The 26560-nt window shown below is 45.2% G+C and overlaps 1 protein-coding gene across 1 annotated transcript in view; it reads right to left on the bottom strand.

Annotated features, from left to right (window-relative positions):
- The window catches only part of pou1f1 (POU class 1 homeobox 1), a gene marked incomplete at both ends in the record, with an annotated part of 36917 nt that overhangs the window by 3999 nt on the left and 6358 nt on the right, over positions 1 to 26560 (bottom strand). Inside the window, 2 exons of the mRNA XM_083776845.1 lie at positions 11123 to 11193; positions 11798 to 11958. Coding sequence (XP_083632971.1) covers positions 11123 to 11193; positions 11798 to 11958 — 232 coding nt within the window. The remainder of the gene's footprint in view (positions 1 to 11122; positions 11194 to 11797; positions 11959 to 26560) is intronic.

Raw genomic sequence — 26560 nt, 5'->3', positions numbered from 1 at the left:
GTCTTTGAGTTTATTCGGTACTTTGCACAGGGGATTAGGATGGTGATGAAACAACTCGAATGAACAAGAAAGGAATCACGGCGTGCAAAATAAGCTGCATGAACAAACTTGGGCATAAACAACTCAAATTAACACTCAAAGGGACATGCTAATAATAAACGAGAAAAGACCAAACTTTACGTATTTATAATGCATCATAACTTTGGCACTATAAGCGGTGGGGTTCGCACAGTAACGCAAAAGGCAAATGTTTGTGCGTGGTCACAACCTGAGCCCCCCCCCCCCCCCCCCCCCCACCCCCCGATTCCAAAAAATACCCGAGCTGGACCCGAGACCTGCACGGGTCGGATCCGTGTTTTAACATCATAATCACTCAGGGAGGCGGGGCGGATTTGGCCATGATGTCCCGAAGAACTCGGGTCTGTCTATAATTAAGTGTAATGCGGCGCGACCGTGTGTGCGGCGCGACCGTGTGTGCGGTGCGACCATGTGTGAGGCGTGACCGTGTGTGCGGCGCGACCGTTAGCCGCGGCGCGACCGTTAGCGCGGCGCGACCGTTAGCGCGGCGCGACCGTTAGCGCGGCGCGACCGTTAGCGCGGCGCGACCGCGTGCGCGGCGCGACCATGACACGCAGCACTGGTGAAAGAGAAACTCGATGAAGTGCCGTTTAAAACTTGTGCAATGTTTTAGGCTGGTTTGGGATAAGATAAAGACTATATTACTGCAGTGCAAGAAACAAAAGTTGAGCACTATATTATGCAATGCATGCGTAGCGCGTAGGCTATACCGTACTGCAAGGCAAGCCAGCTGCCACTGCAGCCTGCCAGGGGGATTTGAATTGAAAACACAGGCGTACGTACAATCTTTATGTTTATAGGTGGTCTATGGATAGAATCCATACACTTTCGGGAAAGTCTTGTCGAACATTATTAGATCTGTAAAAGGTAAGTATCTACATGTGTATGATTACAGTCATCTCGTTCAGTCAAAACAAGTCCAGTCCAGTAAAATAATTGGCTTGGCTGCAACCATTCAGGCATCAAGCATCTTTATGTTCTACATAATACTGTAAAGCTTATATAAAAGTGTCACTCTCTGGTATAATTGTGGGATTTTCTGCCTAACATAATGTCTAATTAGAGAAGACAAAGGTAATTTATGTGACTGGGGTACGTAGGTCAAACCTAATGCTTAAGTGTTGAAACGATGCAAAGCATTTCTCTTTCTAACGGTGGACAGAATGACCTATGGCCGCGCAGCCAGCGCCGAATACCCAGGATGACTCTGGTGATGAAAAGGAGAGATTTTAGAATACCCAGGATGACTCTGGTGATGAAAAGGGGAGATTTTAGAATACCCAGGATGACTCTGGTGATGAAAAGGAGAGATTTTAGAATACCCAGGATGACTCTGGTGATGAAAAGGAGAGGTTTTAGAATACAAAGTATGATAATAATGATAATAATAATAATAATAATAATAATAATAATAATAATAATAATAATAATATAATAATAATAATAAATAATAAAAAAGGATGAACTCTGGTGATGAAAAGGAGAGGTTTTAGAATACAAGTATGATAATAATAATAATAATAATAATAAATAATAAAAAAAGGATGAACTCTGGTGATGAAAAGGAGAGGTTTTAGAATACAAAGTATGATAATAATAATACTATTAAATAATAAAAACAGGATGACCCTGGTGATGAAAAGGAGAGATTTTAGAATACAAAGTATGATAATAATAATAATAATAATAATAATATTAAATAATAAAAACAGGATGACCCTGGTGATGAAAAGGAGAGGTTTCTGCAGGCATGAATGGAGACGTCACGCAATTTGAGAACAGATTTCTTAAACTTCAAAATCTTCAAAGCATTTTCCGCAGACATTTTTCTTGTCCTGGGGGGACTCAGAAAGAGAAGAGTTTATGTTTTATTGCTGTCGACTCTATAACGAAGCCTTGAACAGAGGAAAGAACAGGTACTAGTTGGTGAGGGTTCAACATGACAACATAAAAGGAGTTCCAAGGCACTCTGTTCCAGTCAGTGACAAAAGCCTTTGTTGTAGCTAGCGGCATGGCAAGATCATTAAAATACACAAGGTGCCTACGCTGTAATCCTGGGCGCTATACTCTCCCTCTGCCAACCCGGGGAGAGCCCCGAACTGAGCTCATGCTTCCTTCAGTGCATGAGGAGTGATCTTTCCACCTGACAGGGGGAGTTTTAACCAGCTACAGGACCAGGTATTTCCAGGTATTAGGCGTGTGGAAGGAACACGTTATTCCAACCAGTTCATTTCACCTCCATCAGGCGCCCCGGCTGGCCAGGGGAGGCAGTATAGAGACTAGGATCACTGCATGTTTTTTGTGTTTTGGAGCAACACGTGAGGGTACCTACCCTAGGGGACACGGGGAGAACACGTGAGGGTACCTACCCTAGGGGACACGGGGAGAACATGTGAGGGTACCTACCCTAGGGACACGGGGAGAACATGTGAGGGTACCTACCCTAGGGGACACGGGGAGAACATGTGAGGGTACCTACCCTAGGGGACACGGGGAGAACATGTGAGGGTACCTACCCTTGGGGACACGGGGAGAACATGTGAGGGTACCTACCCTAGGGACACGGGGAGAACATGTGAGGGTACCTACCCTAGGGGACACAGGGAGAACATGTGAGGGTACCTACCCTAGGGACACGGGGGAGAACATGTGAGGGTACCTACCCTAGGGGACACGGGGAGAACATGTGAGGGTACCAACCCTAGGGGACACGGGGAGAACATGTGAGGGTACCTACCCTAGGGGACACGGGGAGAACATGCAAACTCCACACAGAAAGGCACTTTTGATACATCAATACAATTGAGAATCAGAAAACAATGTGATTGTCTTTCCTCAACCAACAGCTATAGGGTTCAACTGTTACTGCATGGCTCAGTCCATGTGTGTTTGAGTGTGTATACACTTTACAAACACTTATAATTACACATTGTCATCATCATGCATACTGCGCACGCACGTGCGCACGCAAACACACACACACACACACACACACACACACACACACACACACACACACACAATGCGAAGAGCATTGTGGGAACACAGCACAGCTACACATTCTCACAGGGATCACATGCTTGACACCTAAAAACACAGAGTAGAGACACCAGTGTGTGTGTGTGTGTGTGTGTGTGTGTGTGTGTGTGTGTGCGCGCGCATGCGCGTGTGTGCGTGCGTGTGTGGTTCAGACATTAGGGGTTCAGTGTAAAAGACAGGTGCGTGGGCTCTGCATGCTAGCTTCACTAATTAAGTTGGGTCTCTTTGTGCACGCACACGCCTGTGTGCGTGCCGTGCGTGCGCGCGTGCATTCACGTATGGGACTGTGCATGTTTGCTCACGTGCGTGTATGCGTTGACTGTGTATAATATACATTGGGTTTCGTGCATGTTACATCCATGCGCGTGCACGTGTGTGTGTGTGTGTGTGTGAGAGAGAGAGAGAGAGAGAGAGAGAGAGAGAGAGAGAGAGACAGAGAGACACACAGAGAGACAGAGAGAGAGAGAGACTGCCGTGCTCACAGCCTGTTTTCTGTAGATCAGCCTGTCTTTTGTTCCATCTCCTGGGAAAGGCTTGTCTCCTCAGCTCCCGAACCCTTAGGTTACTCCTCCCCCCCTCCCCCCCCCCCCCCCCCCCCCATCTCATTTTGTCATTATTGCCTTCCATTATTCTTAATAATAATAATAATCTTTTCTAATAATCTTTTATTGTCCCGAAGGATATTTGTCTTCACAGTCTGTTTAACCCGTTCTGAACGCCGGGAACCCATTTTGGTGTTATAGCGTCATGTTATGCTTTTAGCTATTGAAAAATAGCAGATCTACAAGCTCGTAGCGCGCCACCGAGTGGCGCGCCACGAGCTTGTAGGTCTGCTATTTTTGAAAAAAAATCGAAGAACGACTGACATTTTTTTTAATCTGATCTCGGGTCAGAATGGTTTAATCAGACCAGTGTGTGTGTCCAGTGGAAACCTCGTGTGAATCTGATCTCAGGTCAGAATGGTTTAAAGGAGAATTCCATACTAAAAGGCTTTCCTACCTTTCTTTGTAGTTGTTACGTCCCCATCAAAGAGGTCCAGGTGTTATTTTGTGCAAAAGCTCCTTATTGGCTATTTCCCCTACCATAAGCCCTAAATGAATTGCATTGAATTGAATGGGAATTGAATGGGGCTATGGGGTGTTGTGCTAATTCGCTTATTTCCATTGCTCAAAATTATAATTTCTTTGTATATATCCTCTCTTCATAATGTAAATATTATCCCAAGCGGCACACTTTACTACTTCTTTCGATGGAAATAAGCGAACTAGCACAACACCCCATAGCCCCATTCAATTCCCATTCAATGCAATGCAATTCATTGAGGGCTTATGGTAGGGAAAATAGCCAATAAGGAGCTTTTGCACAAAAAAACACCTGGACCTCTTTGGTGGGGACTACAAAGAAAGGTAAGAAAGATAAGAAAGCATTCTAGCATGGAATTCTCCTTTAACACCCCACATCAAAAACAACACAGAGCACATAACACCAAGACAACACAAAAACAATGGGAAAAGTATACTTTTATACCCCCCCCCCCCCCCCCAGTCAAATTGTATACCAGGATGGAGCTCATTAATGTTTATTGATAACGAACACCTTATCGATCAGGCTTATCGAGCCCACTATCGAGCAGTATATATTGTACGAGGGCCTTCAAATACAGTAGTTTAATAACAGACGGAAGGCAATTGACCTTTATACCAATAAATCAATATAAAATAAACTGTTAACTGGTTAAAGGACCACTTCACCACTTTTCAACCTATCTTCATATACAGTATTAGGTCCTCACTAATAATCATTAAAATAATGGCGCAGTTTTTTTCCTACTCGGTCTGTGTCTCATAGGAGGGCTGTGGGCAGTTCAGAAACCGTCTTCCAGTGACATCATCGATGGGGAATACAAGCTAATAGAAACGGCAGGCTTTTATAGTCCTGAAAAGTTGCAATGCATCGTTCTCAAGATAATGAAAATCTAAACATTTTTGTAAAAAAAATATTGTTTAAAAATAAATCTGCCTAATGAAGATGTCACTGGAAGACGGTTTCTAAACTGCCCACACGGACTGAGTAGGAAAAAATCGTGCCATTTTATCATGATTATTAGTGAGGACCTATTCTATGAAGATAGGTTGAAAAGTGGAGAAGTGGTCCTTTAATATGTATACCGCCACATTAAAAGCGTAATTTTGTTTCCCCGGACAGCGCTGGTTGGCAGGGATCAATACACGTTTAGATACCGACATGTTTGTGCCAGCGTGGGTGATTACATTTATTTATTTGATCGCCCCTTGTCTTGATTGTATAAACATGACGTCATGGGGCCGCTATGCTCGATAACAGGCTTGATAAGCTTATTGATACCGGGTACTCAATAAGCTTGTTATTGGGTCCATGTTTTGTAAACGTTTTGTATTCTTCGTGTGTTTGCTGTTGTTCTCTGTGTTTAGCTATACAGTGTATTTAGTTTTATTATTCTGTACAGCACTTTGTAAACTCTGAGTTGTAAAAAAAAAAGAAAAGTGCTAAAAACCCTAGATTGTACCCTAGAGATAAACTGCTATAATACAGAATGTAACTATTTTATTTATTTATTTATTTTGCAAGGAGGACACGTTTAGGTCACTGTTTCTGCCAATGAATGGAGTTTGAAGACAGATATAGACAGTGTATATTTGTATATGTCTCTAAATGTTATGATGAATTGAACAAGGTGGACCCTCTTGTAAACAAGTGTAGTGCTTTATTGGGTCGTCCACTCGCAGTTTGTATTGAGTTTGTGCTTGAAATGTACTGTAATTCTGCAAACTGTTAATACATCCTTCAATCAATCAATCAATCGACATTCGATCCAGTACTGAAGTCCAGTCATGCTTTCCTTTTGTTGTTGTAAATAGAACCTTTGACCCTAATTAAATTGTGTCCCATTATGACAATCCACAAAATCGAAACAACATATTTATTTTAGAGCTGGGACTCGATTAAAAAAATGTATCTAATTAATCAGAGGCTTTGCGATTAATTAATCTAGATTAATCACATTTTAATCGCATATCAATATTCAACCCGAGAACAGCGAGAAACTTTTTTTTTTAATGTTTTTTGGTATCCCAGTGAATCAATGAATAGTGACTACAGGATACCACTCATTTTCAACATTTTACTGTCATTAATATACCTGTTGTGGAAATAATAATAAAAAGTCACCCCATTCTGTGTTGCCTAGAATTAGAAGTCCATACATCTCAGTGACATCACAGTGACATCACAAAGCTGTACTTACTTCATATTGTTACTGTTTTTTGTCAGACCTCCAGTTCTAGGCAACACAAAATGGGGTGACTTTTTATTATTTCCAGTTTTCAGTACTATAGAAAAGCACCCAGAGAGAAACGTTCCGCGGTGAAAAAAAAAGGTGTGATTAATTTATCTGTAGTTAATCGCGATTAATTTTTCTGTAGTTAATTAATCTAAATTAATCGCAATTAGTCCCGGCCCTAATTTATTTGTATGACTAGAATTTCGCCCAAACACACACACACACACACACACGCACACGCACACGCACACGCACACGCACACACACACACACAGAGAGAGAGAAGCTTTCATTAACTACTTGAAAGTCTTTGTCATGATGAAAAAAACAACTTGCCTCACGTTGAGAGAGGTTTTGGATCGATTTAAACCACTGGGTTCTCAAGGTCGAAGTAACCCCCCTGGCGGTCCATTTGGTTCCCTTTGTACACTCTCAGTAAAATGATTCACTATATTATTAATTAGTAAAGTACTAGTTTCGCCCTGCAGGACGATATTCGATGCGTATATGCACCGTCCCAGCAAAAAACTAACTGACAATCAACACAGTGATAGGCTAAGACTAATAGGACACAGGTGAAACTAACTGACAATCAACACAGTGATAGGCTAAGACTAATAGGACACAGGTGAAACTAACTGACAATCAACACAGTGATAGGCTAAGACTAATAGGACACAGGTGAAACTAACTGACAATCAACACAGTGATAGGCTAAGACTAATAGGACACAGGTGAAACTAACTGACAATCAACACAGGGATAGGCTAAGACTAAAAGGAGTACAGGTGAAACTAACTGACAATCAACACAGTGATAGGGTGCTGCCACACTATCGAAAGAGCCGCGCACGTTCTCGGCTGCGCACAGCTTCAAAACCGGGTTTTTAGACAGCTGGTGGATGGAGAAAAGATCTCCACTTGCGCGACTTGACGGCCAGATTCCCCGGAAGCGCTCTCCTCCTCCGCGTCAATCGTCCGCGGAGGTGGAGCTTATAATTCCCATGATCCACCAGCGGTCTAAAAACCAGCTGCGCACACGACGTCACAGCTTATTCTGTCCGCAGCGCAAAACCGTAGCCACTCGTAGCGCGCCACCGAGTGGCGCGCTACGAGCTTGTAGATCTGCTATTTTTAAGTGGTGCAACCACTTCTACATCCAGCATGCAATGTCCATGTACCTGTGTACCTGTTTGTGTACCTGTGTGAGCACGAGTGGTGTGCGCATGCGTGAAATTGGAACGAGAGAAGTATGTGACATGGCTGCCACCTGCTGGACCAAACGATACAGAGAAGAAATTGGAACGATACAGAGAAGAAATTGGAACGATACAAATTGGAACGATACAGAGACCCAATAGACGGTTGCACCACTTGGTTGCACCACTTGGTTCACACTGGTGTGATTTTTTTTTAATCAAAGAACCACTGACATAGAAACATATCTTTAGATTGTGGTTGGCCTAAATAATATAGTAGAAGCGTTTTTTTTATCAAGAATTGATCAATGTCACCGCATGGTCCACACACTACAAATTAGGAGAAAAAAAAAACCCTTTTATTTTATTCATTTTATTTTTTTAACAGCTCTAGCACCCCCTAGTGTCTATCTGTGCACGCCACTGAGCGTTGCTAACGGCCAGTGGCTGTTCTTTGCCTGTCAGATGTGTATACATAGTATATATATATATATATATATACTGTTCAAAAATAAACCAGCCGCTGGGAATTAAGACGGACTGTGCCGTGGCCTGAGTGGGAGTTCTTGGCTCAAAACAATGAGGGCTGGAGAAGTGCTTTAAACTCCCGTGATGTCACATGCTGCCAAGAGTGTTTGTTATCACCTCCAACACACGTTCACGATGCTTCTTCCTTCTGTGCGGTTGTTGGGTTCTGCTTAACCCATTCTGACCTGAGATCAGATTCTGAAAATGTCTTCTATGTCAGTCGCTCTTCAATTTTTCTAAAAATAGCAGACCTACAAGCCCATAGCGCGCCACTCGGTGGCGCGCTATGGGCTTGTAGATCTGCTATTTTTCAATAGCTAAAGCATGACATGATGCTAACACCAAAACGGGCTCCCGTTCAGAATGGGTTAATGTGACACCTCTGCACTATATAAATACAATGGATAATATTATACTGTACTGTATGTGGGCGGGACTCTAGCCTAACATACTGTACTGCATCGTCCGTCTGAAAATAGCCGTTATACACCGGGTCGTTTGGAGGAGGAATGACATTGACAAAGTGCTGGTTTAGCAAGCAAGCAAAAGTTACAATTTAGGCATTTAGCAGACGCTCTTAATCCAGAGCGATTTACATTAAGCAAGAACAAAGAAAAAAGTATACATGTGTACTATAAAGTTCTATATGTCTATATAAAATGCTAATCTATAGTGCTGTCTACATAACATGCTATCTAAAGGCTCATACATAGTCTGGATTTTCGGTGGTGGGGTGACCACCGAACTACAACATGACGTCACTGAGGTGACCACCGAACTACAACATGACGTCACTGAGGTGACCACCGAACTACAACATGACGTCACTGAGGTGACCACCGAACTACAACATGACGTCACTGAGCCGCGGTGAAGAGCAAACCACCGCCTCCGCTCCAGCCCATCTCTCTGTTTTTACTCACCACCGCTCAACGTTATTTCAGCTCCGGTGGTCAGCTCACCACCGGAGCGGTGGTCAGCTCACCACCGGAGCGGTGGTCACCTCACCACCGGAGCGGTGGTCACCTCACCACCGGAGCGGTGGTCAGCTCACCACCGGAGCGGTGGTCACCTCACCACCGGAGCGGTGGTCAGCTCACCACCGAAAATCCAGACTATATGAATAGGCCTTGAGTCTGCATTAAAGTGCTAGTATCTAAGTTACAAAGGTTGAGGCTTTGCATAAAGCAGTATGCAAATGTTGTGCATAAACATGTCTGATCGTGCCTGTAGGCTGCAGTGCTGCCCACACACACGTTGCCACCTGTAGGCTGCTTAAAGTACCACATCATCACCACCACCTGTAGGCTGCTTAAAGTACCACATCACCACCACCACCAACAACACCACCGCAGCGCAGAGCCCAGAATAAACACAAACGCGTTCAGAAACAAAAGAGAGCCTGGCCATACTCCTCAGATTAACCTTTACCTCCCACCGCCTTCAGGCCTGCTGTCTTAAAGGAAAGCCCCTTGGACTCTGACACAATGTGGCGCTAACGCTGAAACAACAGCAGCCTCTCATCCTCTCTCTCTCTCTCTACGTAGGCAGGTGCCAGTGGTGAAGGGTCTTACTAGCATCCTCCATGTTCAGACACTTAAACCAGGGGGTCTTCCACATGTTTCAGGCCAATAAGGACCCCTTATTATAGGGATGAAGCAGGGAAACATGTGTGGCAGATTAAACTTTTCCATAGATAAGATTTCATACTGCAGATATATATATAGCGTCATGGGCTTGCTTCATCCATCAGTAATGTATATTTTCAGACATAACTTGACTGACTTTGTACTTTGTCTGCTCTTTTAGCCGTTTATGCCCTTTGCAGAAGACTGCCACTCTACAACAAACGCTACGAAGCGTAACTACATTGTTTTGTGCCACTCTACGACAACGCTACGAAGCGTAACTACATTGTTTTGTGCCATATAGGACAGAAAAAAAGATTATCCTGGCCTTTACGTAGGAGATGCGTGTGTTGAAGAATCCCCCACCCCTCCACACACATTCATGTGTGTCTCATAAGAATATAGTTCGTTGTACGACCATGGATAGTGAAAATAGACTAATGTACAATGTTAATTTTTTTTTTAAATAAAATGGCCATGCACCATAACGTCGAAAGCGGTCAAATCAGGTCGTTTTGTTGAAAATAACTAGCTGTTTCATACCTCAAAGCCTCTGCACGGTAGCCTAGTGTCTGCTGTGAGTGATAATGAGGTTTGCAGAGCCCAGGCTATATAGCAGCTCTTATTGTCAGAGCCCAGGCTATAGCAGCTCTTAGAGCCCAGGCTATAGCAGCTCTTATTGTCAGAGCCCCAGGCTATAGCAGCTCTTATTGTCAGAGCCCAGGCTATAGCAGCTCTTATTGTCAGAGCCCCAGGCTATAGCAGCTCTTATTGTCAGAGCCCAGGCTATAGCAGCTCTTATGGTCTTGCTGCATTTGCTCGGGGTACACGTGCAAATCACATAATGAATCTTTGTCATCTTAATGAGGAGCTGTTCGTTTTGCTTAAACATTGCTGGAAGAATTAAACCCTGTAATCGGGAAATTATCAAAAGGGAGAGAGAGAGAGAGAGAGAGAGAGAGAGAGAGAGAGAGAGAGAGAGAGAGAGAGAGAGACAGACGAGACATAGAGAGAGAGAGAGAGAGAGAGAGAGAGAGAGAGAGACGTGCAGGGTCAACGCGGAGGGGTGGCGCGAGGTGGGGTGGGAGGATGGGATGAGGCGTACCGTTCAGGAGAGCTGGGGGGAGATATCGTGTTTCTCCATCTCTCTCTGTACCCTAATCCTGCAGGCTTCAGGAAAAAGGCAACGGGGACGAACAGCAGGAAGGGACAGGCCCTGAGCTGGCTGCAGGGTCACGGGGGGTTACCTATAGGACGTGGTGGGGTGGGGTGGGGTTCGGGTGCATTGGCGAGGTAGGGGTGGTCAGATGGAGGTGGGTGGGGTATAAATACCTGCAGGCTACGAGACGGGAGGGAGGGCAGGACATCAGAAGGGACGATGCTGCCGGGTCGCTGGTACACGTCTTAACAGACAGAGGGACTTATTGCACTGTGGGGAGGGAGACTGTCCAGCAGAGAGAGAGAATGCCACTGACCGCTAGGCAAAGAGAGACAAGTGGAACAACTGTGTGACAGCATTCAAAGTGTGAGAGCTATACATCATTTTTAAGCAGCATAGGCTATAATTATTTTAGGACTTATGACCACACGTGTCAGCACCGGCCTTTTGTGATGCCCGAAAACCAGGACGTGCTATTATTGTTGTTCGGGACAGCTTGACAATATACCGTTTATAGCCGTTTAAAGACGGAACTATACACGTACGTAGACAGGAAAGGACGTTGTGTTGACGGGGGAAGAGAAACATTACAGTTAATATATACGGCAGCACTGCTAGCACACCAGAGGAGACGCCACATAAGACAAAGGGTCGACAGACAGACAGACGACCACGCCACAACAAACCAACCGGAGGGAGGTGACCGACCGTCCCGAGGAGAACCACCCAGGAGAGGGTAGGAGGGGAGGTGGTGACCGGCCGTCCCAAGGAGAAGCACCCAGGGTAGGGGAGGAGGTGACCGACCGTCCCAAGGAGAAGCACCCAGGGTAGGGGAGGAGGTGACGGACCGTCCCAAGGAGAAGCACCCAGGGTAGGGGAGGAGGAGGAGAGGAGGAGGAGGGGGAGCATGGCGTGCCACCAGGCGTTCAGCGCAGACTCCTTCACCCTGCAGGCCGGGGACTCGGCCCTGCCCATCCTCATGCACCACGCCGCCTCCGCCGGGGACTGCCTGCCGTCGGCCGCCGCGCACGCTCACAGCATGGTGTCTGCAGGTACACAACAGACACACACACACACACACACACACACACACAGGTACACACACACACACACACACACACACACACAGGGACACAACACACACACACACACACACGCATGCAGGTACACACACAGGGATACAACACACACACACACAGGTACACAACACACACACACACAGGTACACAACACACACACACACACACACACACACACACACACAGGTACACAACACACACACACACACACACACACACACAGGTACACAACACACACACACACACACACACACACACACAGGTACACAACACACACACACACAGACACACACACACACACACACACACACACAGGTACACAACACACACACACACACACACACACACACACACACACACACACATAGGTACACAACACACACACACACACACACACAGGTACACAACACACACACACACACAGGTACACAACACACACACACACACACACACACACACACACACACACACACACACACGTACACAACACACACACACACACACACACACACAGGTACACAACACACACACACACACACACATGCACACACAGGTACACAACACACACACACACACACACACAGGTACACAACACACACACACACACACACACACACACACACACACACACAACACACACAACACACACACACACACACACACACACACACACACACACACACACACAGGTACACAACACACACACACACACACACACACACACACACACACACACACACACACACACACACACACACACACACACACCACACACGCTCACAGCATGGTGTCTGCAGGTAATAATAATAATACATGTTATTTATAAGGCGCCTTTCAGGGCACTCAAGGTCCCGTACAGATTAAAAGCAGTACAAGAACATGCAGTTAAAAGCAGGAAATAAAATTAAACTAGGGCACCGCTAAGCTTGCAGCAGAAGACACAGAGGTCACACATATAGCCTGCCTAAACAGGTGGGTTTTGAGGTGAGTTTGAAATATGGTGATAAGAGTCCATGTTTCTGATGTCAGGGGGGGGGGCGCCACTCTGCTATTATTTTTTTTTTTAATTGTGAAAATAATTATTTCAGAAAACTGGAGGATTTAGAAGAATTCTTTTTTTTTAATTTCGACGTCATACCTAAAATGTTTTAATGAGCCGTTTGGTTGGAATGGTTCATGGATTTCCTTTGCCAGCCAGAGGGCTTTCCTTTCCTTTCCTTTCCTTTCCTTTCCTTTCCTTTCCCTGCATCCTCTCCTCTCTCCTCTCTGCTACAGGTCAGTATACGATCCACTGGAGATGCTAAAGAATGAACCGTAGATGTATCTGCCCCTTGTTGTTGTACATTATGGTCAATAATATTGACCATAATGCTGTCATGATGGTTAAATACACATTGCAGAGAGACATGCCTCCAATAACTCTCCTTCCACTCTAACCTTGTGTAACCATAAAAAAAATGAAATCTTGACAGCACTTATTTTTTGTTGCGGTTTAAGGTGATCCTCTGGGATATTAGCAGTTGTCAGCAATATTGATTGCAGAGGAATTATGCGTTTTGAGAAGCATGACTGCTCTGCTTACACCCGGCAAATATGGAGCCACAGAAAAGCCTCATTTTTTAGTGTACTCAAAAAAACAACTAAATGGAATGGAACTCCAAAATAAAAGATGAAAGACTGGCTCAGATGCAATTTCTCATGTTTATCTGAGAACGCCGACGCGTTTCGGCAGTAGCACTTTTTCCAGAGCAGACTAAAACATGATTTACTGGGGATATGCAGGTCCCTCTTCATTCTGGGCGGAAACTCCTTTTGGTGTTTTAAGCATTATGTTCTACTTTAGCTATTGAAAGAATAGCAGATCTACAAGCTCATAGCGTGAAAGATCGGGAAAATGTGCTGCAAATCTTTGAATAATATACTCTTTCAGAGTGAAAGTTTTTAACTCAAATCTTTGTTTCTGGGGGGGGGGGGGGGGGGGGGTCCCTCAGGTCTAAATGGGTTAAAACCAACATTTGATCATCCCCACCTGTGTAGGAAGGGGGGGGGGGGGGTCCTTACTTAACAATCATCAGAAACATAACCACAATAGTGCCAAAATATTACTTAAGTTAAGGACAACAGTACTCAATAATACTTTGTTAATGACTGACTTAATCCATTCATTCAAATCCAATCTAAACTATATATGTATAAATGTTTCTAATGAGTTAATTTGGCCCAGCTGTGTCTCCTGACAATTTTATCATTTTAACAGTGCATTAGAATATTTAATATATATGGATTGAGATGACTTGACTGGACTGGACTATGACGGACTAACAGTTTTATGCCATGAAGTTTGAGCCCCTTCAGTGTTTTTTCCGTTGTCTTTGCGTCCTCTCTTGATACTGTTATATGTTGTGCTGCACTAAACAGACTTTCGTTGTATGTCTCATACAGTGACAATAAAGATCTTATCTTATCTGATCGACGCATGCGGGGATAATTGCTGTAGACGTTTCTAGCAGGGTGACACAAAATGTGTCTTTCAGGATGTACTGTATGTACTGTACTGTACTGTACTGTACTGTACTGCAGCACGGTTAGTTTCTTCTTCAAATTAAAATCAAACGATCTCCCTGATTGGCCACAGCTCAGAATAATCCATTAACCCATTCTGACCGGGCACCCATTTTGGTGTTGGCATCATGTTATGCTTTAGCTATTGAAAAATAGCAGATCTACAAGCTCGTATCGCGCCACCGAGTGGCGCGATACGAGCTTGTAGGTCTGCTATTTTTGAAAAATCGAAGAGCGACTGACATTTTTAGAATCTGATCTCAGGTCAGAATGGGTTCATCAGACCAGTGTGTGTCCGGCGGAAACCTCGTATGAATCTGATCTCAGGTCAGAATGGGTTAAGACCTGAGGACAAAATAATCTCTTCGAAATCCTGATTTCTGAAAAAACCACATGTTTCTGTCAGTCGTTCTCAAAGTCTTTCATGTTTCCGTCAGTCGTTCTCAAAGTCTTTCATGTTTCCGTCAGTCGTTCTCAAAGTCTTTCATGTTTCCGTCAGTCGTTCTCAAAGTCTTTCATGTTTCCGTCAGTCGTTCTCAAAGTCTTTCATGTTTCCGTCAGTCGTTCTCAAAGTCTTTCATGTTTCCGTCAGTCGTTCTCAAAGTCTTTCATGTTTCCGTCAGTCGTTCTCAAAGTCTTTCATGTTTCCGTCAGTCGTTCTCAAAGTCTTTCATGTTTCCGTCAGTCGTTCTCAAAGTCTTTCATGTTTCTGTCAGTCGTTCTCAAAGTCTTTCATGTTTCTGTCAGTCGTTCTCAAAGTCTTTCATGTTTCAGTCAGTCGTTCTCAAAGTCTTTCATGTTTCCGTCAGTCGTTCTCAAAGTCTTTCATGTTTCCGTCAGTCGTTCTCAAAGTCTTTCATGTTTCCGTCAGTGGTTCTCAGAGTCTTTCATGTTTCCGTCAGTCGTTCTCAAAGTCTTTCATGTTTCCGTCAGTCGTTCTCAAAGTCTTTCATGTTTCCGTCAGTCGTTCTCAAAGTCTTTCATGTTTCTGTCAGTCGTTCTCAAAGTCTTTCATGTTTCTGTCAGTCGTTCTCAAAGTCTTTCATGTTTCTGTCAGTCGTTCTCAAAGTCTTTCATGTTTCCGTCAGTCGTTCTCAAAGTCTTTCATGTTTCTGTCAGTCGTTCTCAAAGTCTTTCATGTTTCTGTCAGTCGTTCTCAAAGTCTTTCATGTTTCTGTCAGTCGTTCTCAAAGTCTTTCATGTTTCTGTCAGTCGTTCTCAAAGTCTTTCATGTTTCTGTCAGTCGTTCTCAAAGTCTTTCATGTTTCTGTCAGTCGTTCTCAAAGTCTTTCATGTTTCCGTCAGTCGTTCTCAAAGTCTTTCATGTTTCCGTCAGTGGTTCTCAAAGTCTTTCATGTTTCCGTCAGTCGTTCTCAAAGTCTTTCATGTTTCCGTCAGTCGTTCTCAAAGTCTTTCATGTTTCCGTCAGTCGTTCTCAAAGTCTTTCATGTTTCCGTCAGTGGTTCTCAAAGTCTTTCATGTTTCTGTCAGTCGTTCTCAAAGTCTTTCATGTTTCTGTCAGTCGTTCTCAAAGTCTTTCATGCCCAGGACCCGCAAAAGTATGTGTATTTGGCCACTGACCGCTATCTTCTCCCCCAGAAGCAAAGATTTGAGTTAAAAACGTTCACTCTGAAAGAATATCTTAAATTTTCACGATTTTCAAAAAAAGCAGACCTACAAGCTCGTAGTGCGGCACTCGGTGCCGCGCTACGAGCTTGTAGATCTGCTATTTTTCAATAGCTAAAAGTATAACATAATACTTAAAACACCGAAAGGGGTTTCCGTCCCGAATGGGATAAAGGAAGAATTCAATGAGGCAGCGCATTAGGCTGTCCTATCTAGAAGATACGGAGACGCTGCCTCAAAAATGCACTCGCTGCTGTCAAATGCCTTATCAGATCTCTGTAGTCATTTAATTGTATGCCTGCTCGTGGGGTATACTGCACTGTACCTAAATGGTAATTTAATTTATTTCCTTCTCCAAAGAACTTTTTGCAATATGGGCATTCACATGCACCAGTGTTGTTTTTGGCAGCAAATGACTATTTTATTTATTTTATTATAGTCTCTTCAATCATTTTCATTTAGTTTTAGTGAGTCACCGGGAATGTTTTAGTGTTAGTGTCTAGTTTTAGCCGATTTTAGCCGACTAAATCGGCAGGCGATTTAGTCAACTAAAATGTATTTTGGCGGGCCTTGATGCCGTCGAAATGACTGATTTTACACTTGATGAAAATAGCAGATCTACAAGCTCGTAGCTTGTAGATCTGCTGTTTTCAGCATGCAACCAAGTGTAAAATGACTTGTGTCATCTCTTGTCCACTAGTCCCTTTCGTAACATTTTAGTCTAGTTTTTATTTGTCACTATATAGTCTTAGTTTTAGTCATCATATCATTAGTTTTCATCAGGAGCTGTGTCTGGCTCAAGGACACTTCGACACAGCGGTGATCGATCGTCATGCTGGCTTGTGGTGGGCATTTTTGTCAAAATGACATTGGGCCATTGTCATGCCGATTTGTATTGGTCTATTGTACCCTTGTATGACAATAAAAGGGCTTAAACGGTCAATTAATCAATAGAATAGATTCCAAAGTCAACTTTGAATTTGAATTAATTGAAATACATTCATTGTGGTGATGAAAATTAATGAATGATTTGAGTTATATTGAACTACTTTAAAAACCACTGCTTTTTAAACTTGTGGAGTTGATCTGTCTGTCTGTCTAACTAGCTGTTCATCTCTCTCTCTCTCTCTCTCCCCAGTGCCCTCCGGCCTGTCTCTCATGCAGTCGTCAAAGCGTTCCCACATGCACCTGTCCTCGTCCGCCCTGGGCAACGGGCCGGCCGCTCTGCACTACCCCGTCACCCCCTGTCACTACAGCAACCAGCAGGCCGCCTACGGCATGATGGCAGGTGGGTGGTCTGGCCCCAAGCAGGCCTACTGGGGTCTAGGGTGGGTGGTGGTGGTCTGGTCCCAAGCAGGCCTACTGGGGTCTAGGGTGGGTGGTGGTCTGGTCCCAAACAGGCCTACTGGGGTCTAGGGTGGGTGGTGGTCTGGTCCCAAACAGGCCTACTGGGGTCTAGGGTGGGTGGTGGTCTGGTCCCAAGCAGGCCTACTGGGGTCTAGGGTGGGTGGTGGTCTGGTCCTAAACAGGCCTACTGGGGTCTAGGGTGGGTGGTGGTCTGGTCCTAAACAGGCCTACTGGGGTCTAGGGTGGGTGGTGGTGGTGGTCTGGTCCCAAGCAGGCCTACTGGGGTCTAGGGTGGGTGGTGGTCTGGTCCTAAACAGGCCTACTGGGGTCTAGGGTGGGTGATGGTGGTGGTCTGGTCCCAAGCAGGCCTACTGGGGTCTAGGGTGGGTGGTGGTGGTCTGGTCCCAAGCAGGCCTACTGGGGTCTAGGGTGGGTGGTGTTCTGGTCCTAAACAGGCCTACTGGGGTCTAGGGTGGTTGGTGGTCTGGTCCTAAACAGGCCTACTGGGGTCTAGGGTGGGTGGTGGTGGTCTGGTCCCAAGCAGGCCTACTGGGGTCTAGGGTGGGTGGTGGTGGTCTGGTCCTAAACAGGCCTACTGGGGTCTAGGGTGGGTGGTGGTGGTCTGGCCCCAAGCAGGCCTACTGGGGTCTAGGGTGGGTGGTGGTCTGGTCCCAAACAGGCCTACTGGGGTCTAGGGTGGGTGGTGGTGGTCTGGTCCCAAGCAGGCCTACTGGGGTCTAGGGTGGGTGGTGGTGGTGGTCTGGTCCCAAGCAGGCCTACTGGGGTCTAGGGTGGGTGGTGGACTGGTGGTGGTGGTGGTCTGGTCCCAAACAGGCCTACTGGGGTCTAGGGCTGCATGCCTTCGACCTCTGATTATGTTCAGAGCAAATATTTGACCGAAAACTAAAAACACTTCCAATGAGTCTAAAAACTCTACCAGCAGCTGCCGTGTGGAATGCAGAGCAATGCAGGTTGCCAAGCAACTGTCTCTATGGAAATGACCGACCGCGGGCGAAAACTAAAACGAACGGCCGATCAAGAAGAAGAAAAGAATGCTTATCGGTATCGGCCGCCAAAAATCGTGATCGGAGCATCGATACCGATCACTGATTGCTTTTCTAATGATCGGCCGATAACGATAGGTCCGATACGGATACTGATTGTGTGAAATGTTGCAATTTTTAATATTTCCAAAATGATTATAATGTCCAAACTGTTCCTGTGTGTTGGGGGAGGAAGGGGAGAACGTTTAGGCTTGTCACGAAGATGATAAATGATATTATACTCTATATCTGATTGACATTTATACCACTTAAACGGTGTAAATGATCTGTTTCTCCAGATAGGGTAAATGCCGATTACCGATCAGGGGCGGCCTTAGGAATCTGGAGGCCCGTTTCAAGACCAAAAATGAGGCCCCCATATATACCTATGCCATAATTATTTTGTTGATAGAGCCGTATTGATACAAATAGTTTGACTGTTCAATATCACACGCAGCCATTACTCTTGACAACTAGCAGCAACAACACCTCTCCTCATCCTGTCGTCCTTTCACAATTAAAGTGTCTCCCCTTTACCTCCCAATGCTGCACATTTTACCCAGGTTATTTACATAAAATAGGTGTAACTTAACATTGTGGGAGAGAGCGAGGCAGTGAGTGAGCGAGATAGAGAGAGCCAAGAGTGTCGGGGGTTGACTGACGCCTGACGTTCAGTTGGAGCTTGGAGGCCCCCCTGAGGGTGGAGGCCCGTTTCAATTGAAACTGGTGAAACATAGCTAAGGCCTCCTATGAGTGAATACTGACCGATATGGCCGGTCAGTATTATGGCCGGTCACTGGGCGATTATCGGAGCATCTGTAGCGGAAAACAAACAAAGGTTCTGTTTCATTATCACATTGAGCTCAGTGGGATCAATTTAGTCTGTCATTTATGAATGAACAGTAAAAAAGAAATCTTAGTGTCAATTTAATTCAAATGAGTGTAACCAAATGGACCCATCATGATGTGTACACTATACTATACAGTACACTTTTCAGGAGGATTTTGTCCCCTATTGATCCCTATTTTGCCCAAAATAGGGATCAATTATTTTATTATGAATGAATGAATGCATGAGTTTATTTCGAACATTATTTGTCAAGTCAAATACATTAAGACACTGAAACAAAAATATAATTATTTATAAATGTGTATTTCGATTCAAACTGCAGTGGTAATAAGGCATAATTATGTGCCCAACACGTACGTGACATCGAATGACCCCTTCTCCTCTGCCACGGCATTCCAATTGTGTATTTGTCAGTTTCAAAAGGAGCGGTTTTCTAAGGTGAATCTGCAGCTCCCTCAGAGACCTGACCTGGCACAGGGTGTGAATGCAGAGATTGCACCGACTTGTCAACAACAACAACTGATGGAAGACTATACAGCGTTCTCTGGGGGTCAAAAAGGGGAAAGGATGCTCGCCTCAGCCTGTGAAACAAAACAGAACGTAGACGCTTCTCCTAAAATACAACTTGAAGAGTCTGTGTATCAGGAGACCTGCCCTTGGCACAGAGAACACTCACAGCCCTTTCTGTTTCCTTGGCTGTCCTCCACCAGCACAGGATAGTGTAGTATTGAACTGAAATAGTGTTAAAATAATCTCGCTGTCCCGTGCAAACCAATTATTCTTATGATCATAATCTTGTTAGTCAGGGAATAATTATTATCAGTATAATGTCAAATCGGGGAATACATTTCTTATATACCAAGAACTTTCTTCACCAATGTGTTTGTAAAGGTGTCTACTAACATATCTATAGTCACCAATGTGTTTGTAAAGGTGTCTACTAACATATCTATAGTCACCAATGTGTTTGTAAAGGTGTCTACTAACATATCTATAGTCACCAATGTGTTTGTAAAGGTGTCTACTAACATATCTATAGTCACCAATGTGTGTGTAAAGGTGTCTACTAACATATCTATAGTCACCAATGTGTTTGTAAAGGTGTCTACTAACATATCTATAGTCACCAATGTGTTTGTAAAGGTGTCTACTAACATATCTATAGTCACCATTGTGTTTGTAAAGGTGTCTACTAACATATCTATAGTCACCAATGTGTGTGTAAAGGTGTCTACTAACATATCTATAGTCACCAATGTGTTTGTGTCTACTAATTGTCAGTCAGGGTGGTGGTCCCCAGGTTGATTCTCAGTCAGGGTGGTGGTCCCCAGGTTGATTCTCAGTCAGGGTGGTGGTCCCCAGGTTGATTCTCAGTCAGGGTGGTGGTCCCCAGGTTAATTTTCAGTCAGGGTGGTGGTCCCCAGGTTGATTTTCAGTCAGGGTGGTGGTCCCCAGGTTGATTCTCAGTCAGGGTGGTGGTCCCCAGGTTAAGTTTCAGTCAGGGTGGTGGTCCCCAGGTTGATTCTCAGTCAGGGTGGTGGTCCCCAGGTTGATTCTCAGTCAGGGTGGTGGTCCCCAGGTTAAGTTTCAGTCAGGGTGGTGGTCCCCAGGTTGATTCTCAGTCAGGGTGGTGGTCCCCAGGTTGATTCTCAGTCAGGGTGGTGGTCCCCAGGTTGATTTTCAGTCAGGGTGGTGGTCCCCAGGTTGATTCTCAGTCAGGGTGGTGGTCCCCAGGTTAATTTTCAGTCAGGGTGGTGGTCCCCAGGTTGATTTTCAGTCAGGGTGGTGGTCCCCAGGTTGATTCTCAGTCAGGGTGGTGGTCCCCAGGTTAATTGTCAGTCAGGGTGGTGGTCCCCAGGTTGATTCTCAGTCAGGGTGGTGGTCCCCAGGTTAAGTTTCAGTCAGGGTGGTGGTCCCTGGTTCATAATCAGTTGAAAACCCCTGGATTAAACCTTAGACTTGTTTTATTACTCTTAAACAGATACAGGCTTTGAGAAAGCATATTCAAAGAGCCTAGTGACAGTCAGGGGTAAATATAAACTGTTACTGACTTACTCCTGATGACATCACAAAACCATTGAAAAGATCCTATTTTGGCATGCATGGTAAACCTATTAATTTAAGTTTTTATATTTAAATGATATTAAGAAAGTCACTCACCATTCCACAGTGGTGGAAAGTAAGTGCATTTACTTAAGTACTGTACAATTTTGAGGCATTTGTACTTTACTTTAGTATTCATGAATTCCAATACTTTTACTTCTACTCCACTACATCTCAGAGGCAAATATTGTTGCTCTGGCCTCTGTCCTACTGTCCTACTGCCACCTACTGTCCGTTTATTATATTACACAGTGGGTGAAAAAAACACACCCCTTAAGACTAAACCACACCCATCAGAGGTGTGGCTTCCAGAGGTACCCAGGTTCTTTTAAAAACCTATAGGTACCTCTAGGTACTGGCCTGGTACAGACGAAGGGGACAGTACTGTATCTATAGTCACCAATGTGTTTGTAAAGGTGTCTACTAACATATCTATAGTCACCAATGTGTTTGTAAAGGTGTCTACTAACATATATAGTCACCAATGTGTTTGTAAAGGTGTCTACTAACATATCTATAGTCACCAATGTGTTTGTAAAGGTGTCTACTAACATATCTATAGTCACCAATGTGTTTGTAAAGGTGTCTACTAACATATCTATAGTCACCAATGTGTTTGTAAAGGTGTCTACTAACATATCTATAGTCACCAATGTGTTTGTAAAGGTGTCTACTAACATATCTATAGTCACCAATGTGTGTGTAAAGGTGTCTACTAACATATCTATAGTCACCAATGTGTGTGTAAAGGTGTCTACTAACATATCTATAGTCACCAATGTGTTTGTAAAGGTGTCTACTAACACATCTATAGTCACCAATGTGTGTGTAAAGGAGTCTACTAACATATCTATAGTCACCAATGTGTGTGTAAAGGTGTCTACTAACATATCTATAGTCACCAATGTGTGTGTAAAGGTGTCTACTAACATATCTATAGTCACCAATGTGTTTGTAAAGGTGTCTACTAACATATCTATAGTCACCAATGTGTGTGTAAAGGTGTCTACTAACATATCTATAGTCACCAATGTGTTTGTAAAGGTGTCTACTAACATATCTATAGTCACCAATGTGTTTGTAAAGGTGTCTACTAACATAATATAGTCACCAATGTGTGTGTAAAGGTGTCTACTAACATAATATAGTCACCAATGTGTTTGTAAAGGTGTCTACTAACATATCTATAGTCACCAATGTGTTTGTAAAGGTGTCTACTAACATATCTATAGTCACCAATGTGTTTGTAAAGGTGTCTACTAACATAATATAGTCACCAATGTGTTTGTAAAGGTGTCTACTAACATAATATAGTCACCAATGTGTTTGTAAAGGTGTCTACTAACATATCTATAGTCACCAATGTGTTTGTGTCTACTATTATCCCACATTGGTTTCTATTCAACTACCATAGGGGAATTTTTGACAGCTGCTGAAAGTTGTGGTTCCAACAACGAATATTAGGCAAAAATGTTCTAAATTTCATTACGCTTTAATGTCAAACTAGGGGTTTTTCATGATTCTGCATTCATCCCAAGCATTAGTTTTGCACAAAAAAACACTCCTTGTGCTAAAAACGGCCATAGCCGTCATCACAAAGCACATATAAAATAAATATAGTTCAGGTGCAGCAAAGTTTGCATCCACAGAATCAAGGCATAATGTCCTAAGTCACGGTACCCAGTCTTGCACCGCACGCACGCACACACACTGTATGTGTCACACACACACACACACACACACACACACACAATGTCATTGTGTGTGTGTGTGTGTGTGTGTGTGTGTGTGTGTGTGTGTGTGTGTGCATACCTGCATCGAGTGATCTTGGTACATAGAAGTTGATCTATTGAAGATTCTGACCTTCAAAGTACATCATTTTTGTTTCGATTGTATTGCTGTATTGTTGTATTGTTCTTTCTGCTTTGGCAATGTAAACGTATGTTTTATCATGCCAATGAAGCCATTTGAATTGAATTGTGTGTGTGTGTGTGTGTGTGTGTGTGTGTGTGTGTGTGTGTGTGTGTGTGTGTGTGTGTGTGTGTGTGTGTGTGTGAGACACACACACACAATGTCATTGTGTGAATAGATTGATGATTTGTGTGTTTTGTGCTTCTCTCCAGCTCAAGAGATGCTCTCTGCCAGCATCTCACAGACTCGCATCCTGCAGACATGCAGCGTGCCGCACCCTAACATGGTGGGCGGAGCAAACACCCTGCAAGGTAGCCTTAGACACACACACACGCACACACACACACACACACACACACACACACACACACACACACACACACACACACACACACACACACACACACACACACACACACACACACACACACACACACACACACACACACACACACACACACACACACACACACACAGAGAACGATACCTGAGATATAGGAGGGTTTTAAAGGGATCGTGACATTAAAAAATAAGTATGTCGTCTTTTTTTAATTTAAGTTTTCTAAACTCAATTGCGTCCCAAAAACCTGAACTTTTAACATTCAGTATATTTTCTGTGGTCTGGGGGTTTTCTGGCTCAAACACAATATTTTTGGGTCTGAGAGCCTAATAACCTCAAATGGTGGCCCATGGCTCAAATACCCTATATATAATATAAGGCCTTGATATTAAAGGGGTTGAAACCCACTGCCCTGTGGGTCTGATATACTTTGGCACCGGCAGTAAGCCGTATTAGACCGTATGTTTTACAAACACCAGCAGAGACCACTAGCATAATCCCATGCCTGAAGAGACCACTAGCATAATCCCATGCCTGAAGAGACCACTAGCATAATGCCATGCCTGAAGAGACCACTAGCATAATGCCATCCCTGAAGGCTATGATATAAGTGTACTGCATTCTATCCACCACAAGAGGGGAGTATAACATCACCCACAAACCAATATGCCAATGCAGTGTGTGTGTGTGTGTGTGTGTGTGTGTGTGTGTGTGTGTGTGCGTGCGTGCGTGCCAATTAAGGTAATCAACAGCAAAATAGTTATTAGTGACAGGATTATCAGAGTTTCAACCATTTCCGCATGTTTTAATTGACATGTCAGGTGTTCTTGTGCCATGGAATGAAGTCTCTGCATGTAGACTCTAACACCCATAATGACAATGATAAGTATCACCGGTCTCCTTGTTACATGTTTTATATCGTTAAGCCTCTCTCTCTCTCTCTCTCTCTCTCTCTCTCTCTCTCTCTCTCTCTCTCTCTCTCTCTCTCTCTCTCTCTCTCTCTCTCTCTCTCTCTCTCTCTCTCTCTCTCTCTCTCTCTCCCTCCCTCCCTCCCTCCCTCCCTCCTCCATCCCTCCCTCTCTCTCTCCATCCCTCCCTCCCTCTCTCACTCTCTCCTCCCTCTTTCCATCCCTCCCCCCTCCCTCTCTCCCTCCCTCCTCCCTCCCTCTCTCCTCCCTCCCTCCCTCCCTCCTCTCTCCTCCCTCCCTCCCTCCCTCCCTCCCTCCCTCCCTCCCTCCCTCCCTCTCCCCTCCCTCCCTCCCTCTCCCTCCCTCTCTCCCTCCATCTCTCCTCCCTCCCTCCTCTCTCTCCCTCCCTCCCTCTCCTCCCTCCCTCTCCTCCCTCTCCCCCTCCCTCTCCCCCCTCCCTCTCTCCTCCCTCCCTCTCCCCTCCCTCTCCCTCTCCTCCCTCCCTCCCTCCCTCCCTCTCTCCTCCCTCCCTCTCTCCTCCCTTCCTCCCTCCCTCTCTCCTCCCTCTCTCCTCCCTCCCTCTCTCCACCCCTCCCTCTCTCCACCCCTCCCTCTCTCCCTCCCTCCCTCTCCCCCCCCTCCCCCCTCCCTCCCTCCCTCCCTCCCTCCCTCTCCTCCCTCCCTCCCTCCTCCCTCCCCCTCCCTCCCCCTCCCTCCTCCCTCCCTCCCCCCCTCCCTCCCTCCCTCTCCTCCCTCCCTCTCTCCATCCCTCCCTCCCTCCCTCCCTCCCAGGTTCTCTCCCTCCGTGCCTGTATAAGTTTCCAGACCACGGTCTGGGCGGAGGGTCTTGCGGTCTAAGCCACGGTTTCTCCTCGCTGCCCCCCACCCTCCTGCAGTCTGACGAGGTCCCGGGGCTGGGGGGGGTCCCCCTCCCCCCCGGGCTGGGGGAGCTGGTCAAGGCGGACCCCCACAGGAGGGGGGGCGGCGGCGGCGGTGGAGGGGGGGGCAGCAGGCCCCTGGAGGAGACCCCCGCCATGGACTCCCCCCAGATACGAGAACTGGAGAGGTTTGCCAACGACTTCAAGCTACGCAGGATCAAACTCGGTAAGTCAAAGGACCACTTCACCACTTTTCAACCTATCTTCATAGAATAGGTCCTCACTAATAATCATGAAAAAATGGCACGATTTTTGTCTCCACCAGGCCGAAGGCATGGGGGGAGAGTATGTTTTGCACTCCGTCCGTCCGTCCGTGTGTCCGTCCGTGTGTCCAGCAAATTTTGCACACACTCCCTGGATGCCAACGATGAACCTCTGCCCCAAACTTTCCAGAACGGCCTGTCATAGCGCCACCAGGAGGCCGCTTTGTGCAAAACAAGTTTTTGCACAGTACACCTACAGATTTTATCCAAACATCACGCAAATTGGTACACAGTCTCTCTAGAGCCATTCAACGAAACGGGTCTTTCAGATTTCTCAGACTCCATCCTGATTGGTTAAGATTGCCTTCCAAAGTTCACAGGAGTGCTCAGTTTCAAACAAAATGCTGCAAATCATGAACACATCGCGTGATTTCCGTGAAATTGTGCACCAACATTCCCACTAGGCCGAGGACGAAATGCCACATGAACAATTTCAGCTCAGCCTCAAGGTGGCGCTATAACTGGCCGAAAAGTGTTTTTACCTCTAACTGCACGGATCTGTGGATAACTTTGTATGCCAACTCCCTACAGGCCAAGGAAAAACCTTTGCCTGGAATTCTTCACATCTGCTCATCCTGGTGGAGACCTGTGCCCAGAAGGGCACTTTTTCTAGTTTTCTACTCAGTCCGTGTCTCATAGGA

Source organism: Protomyctophum parallelum (assembly GCF_964188405.1).
Source record: "Protomyctophum parallelum genome assembly, chromosome: 11".
Taxonomy (NCBI): domain Eukaryota; kingdom Metazoa; phylum Chordata; class Actinopteri; order Myctophiformes; family Myctophidae; genus Protomyctophum; species Protomyctophum parallelum.
This window is presented reverse-complemented; position numbering and strand designations above follow the sequence as displayed.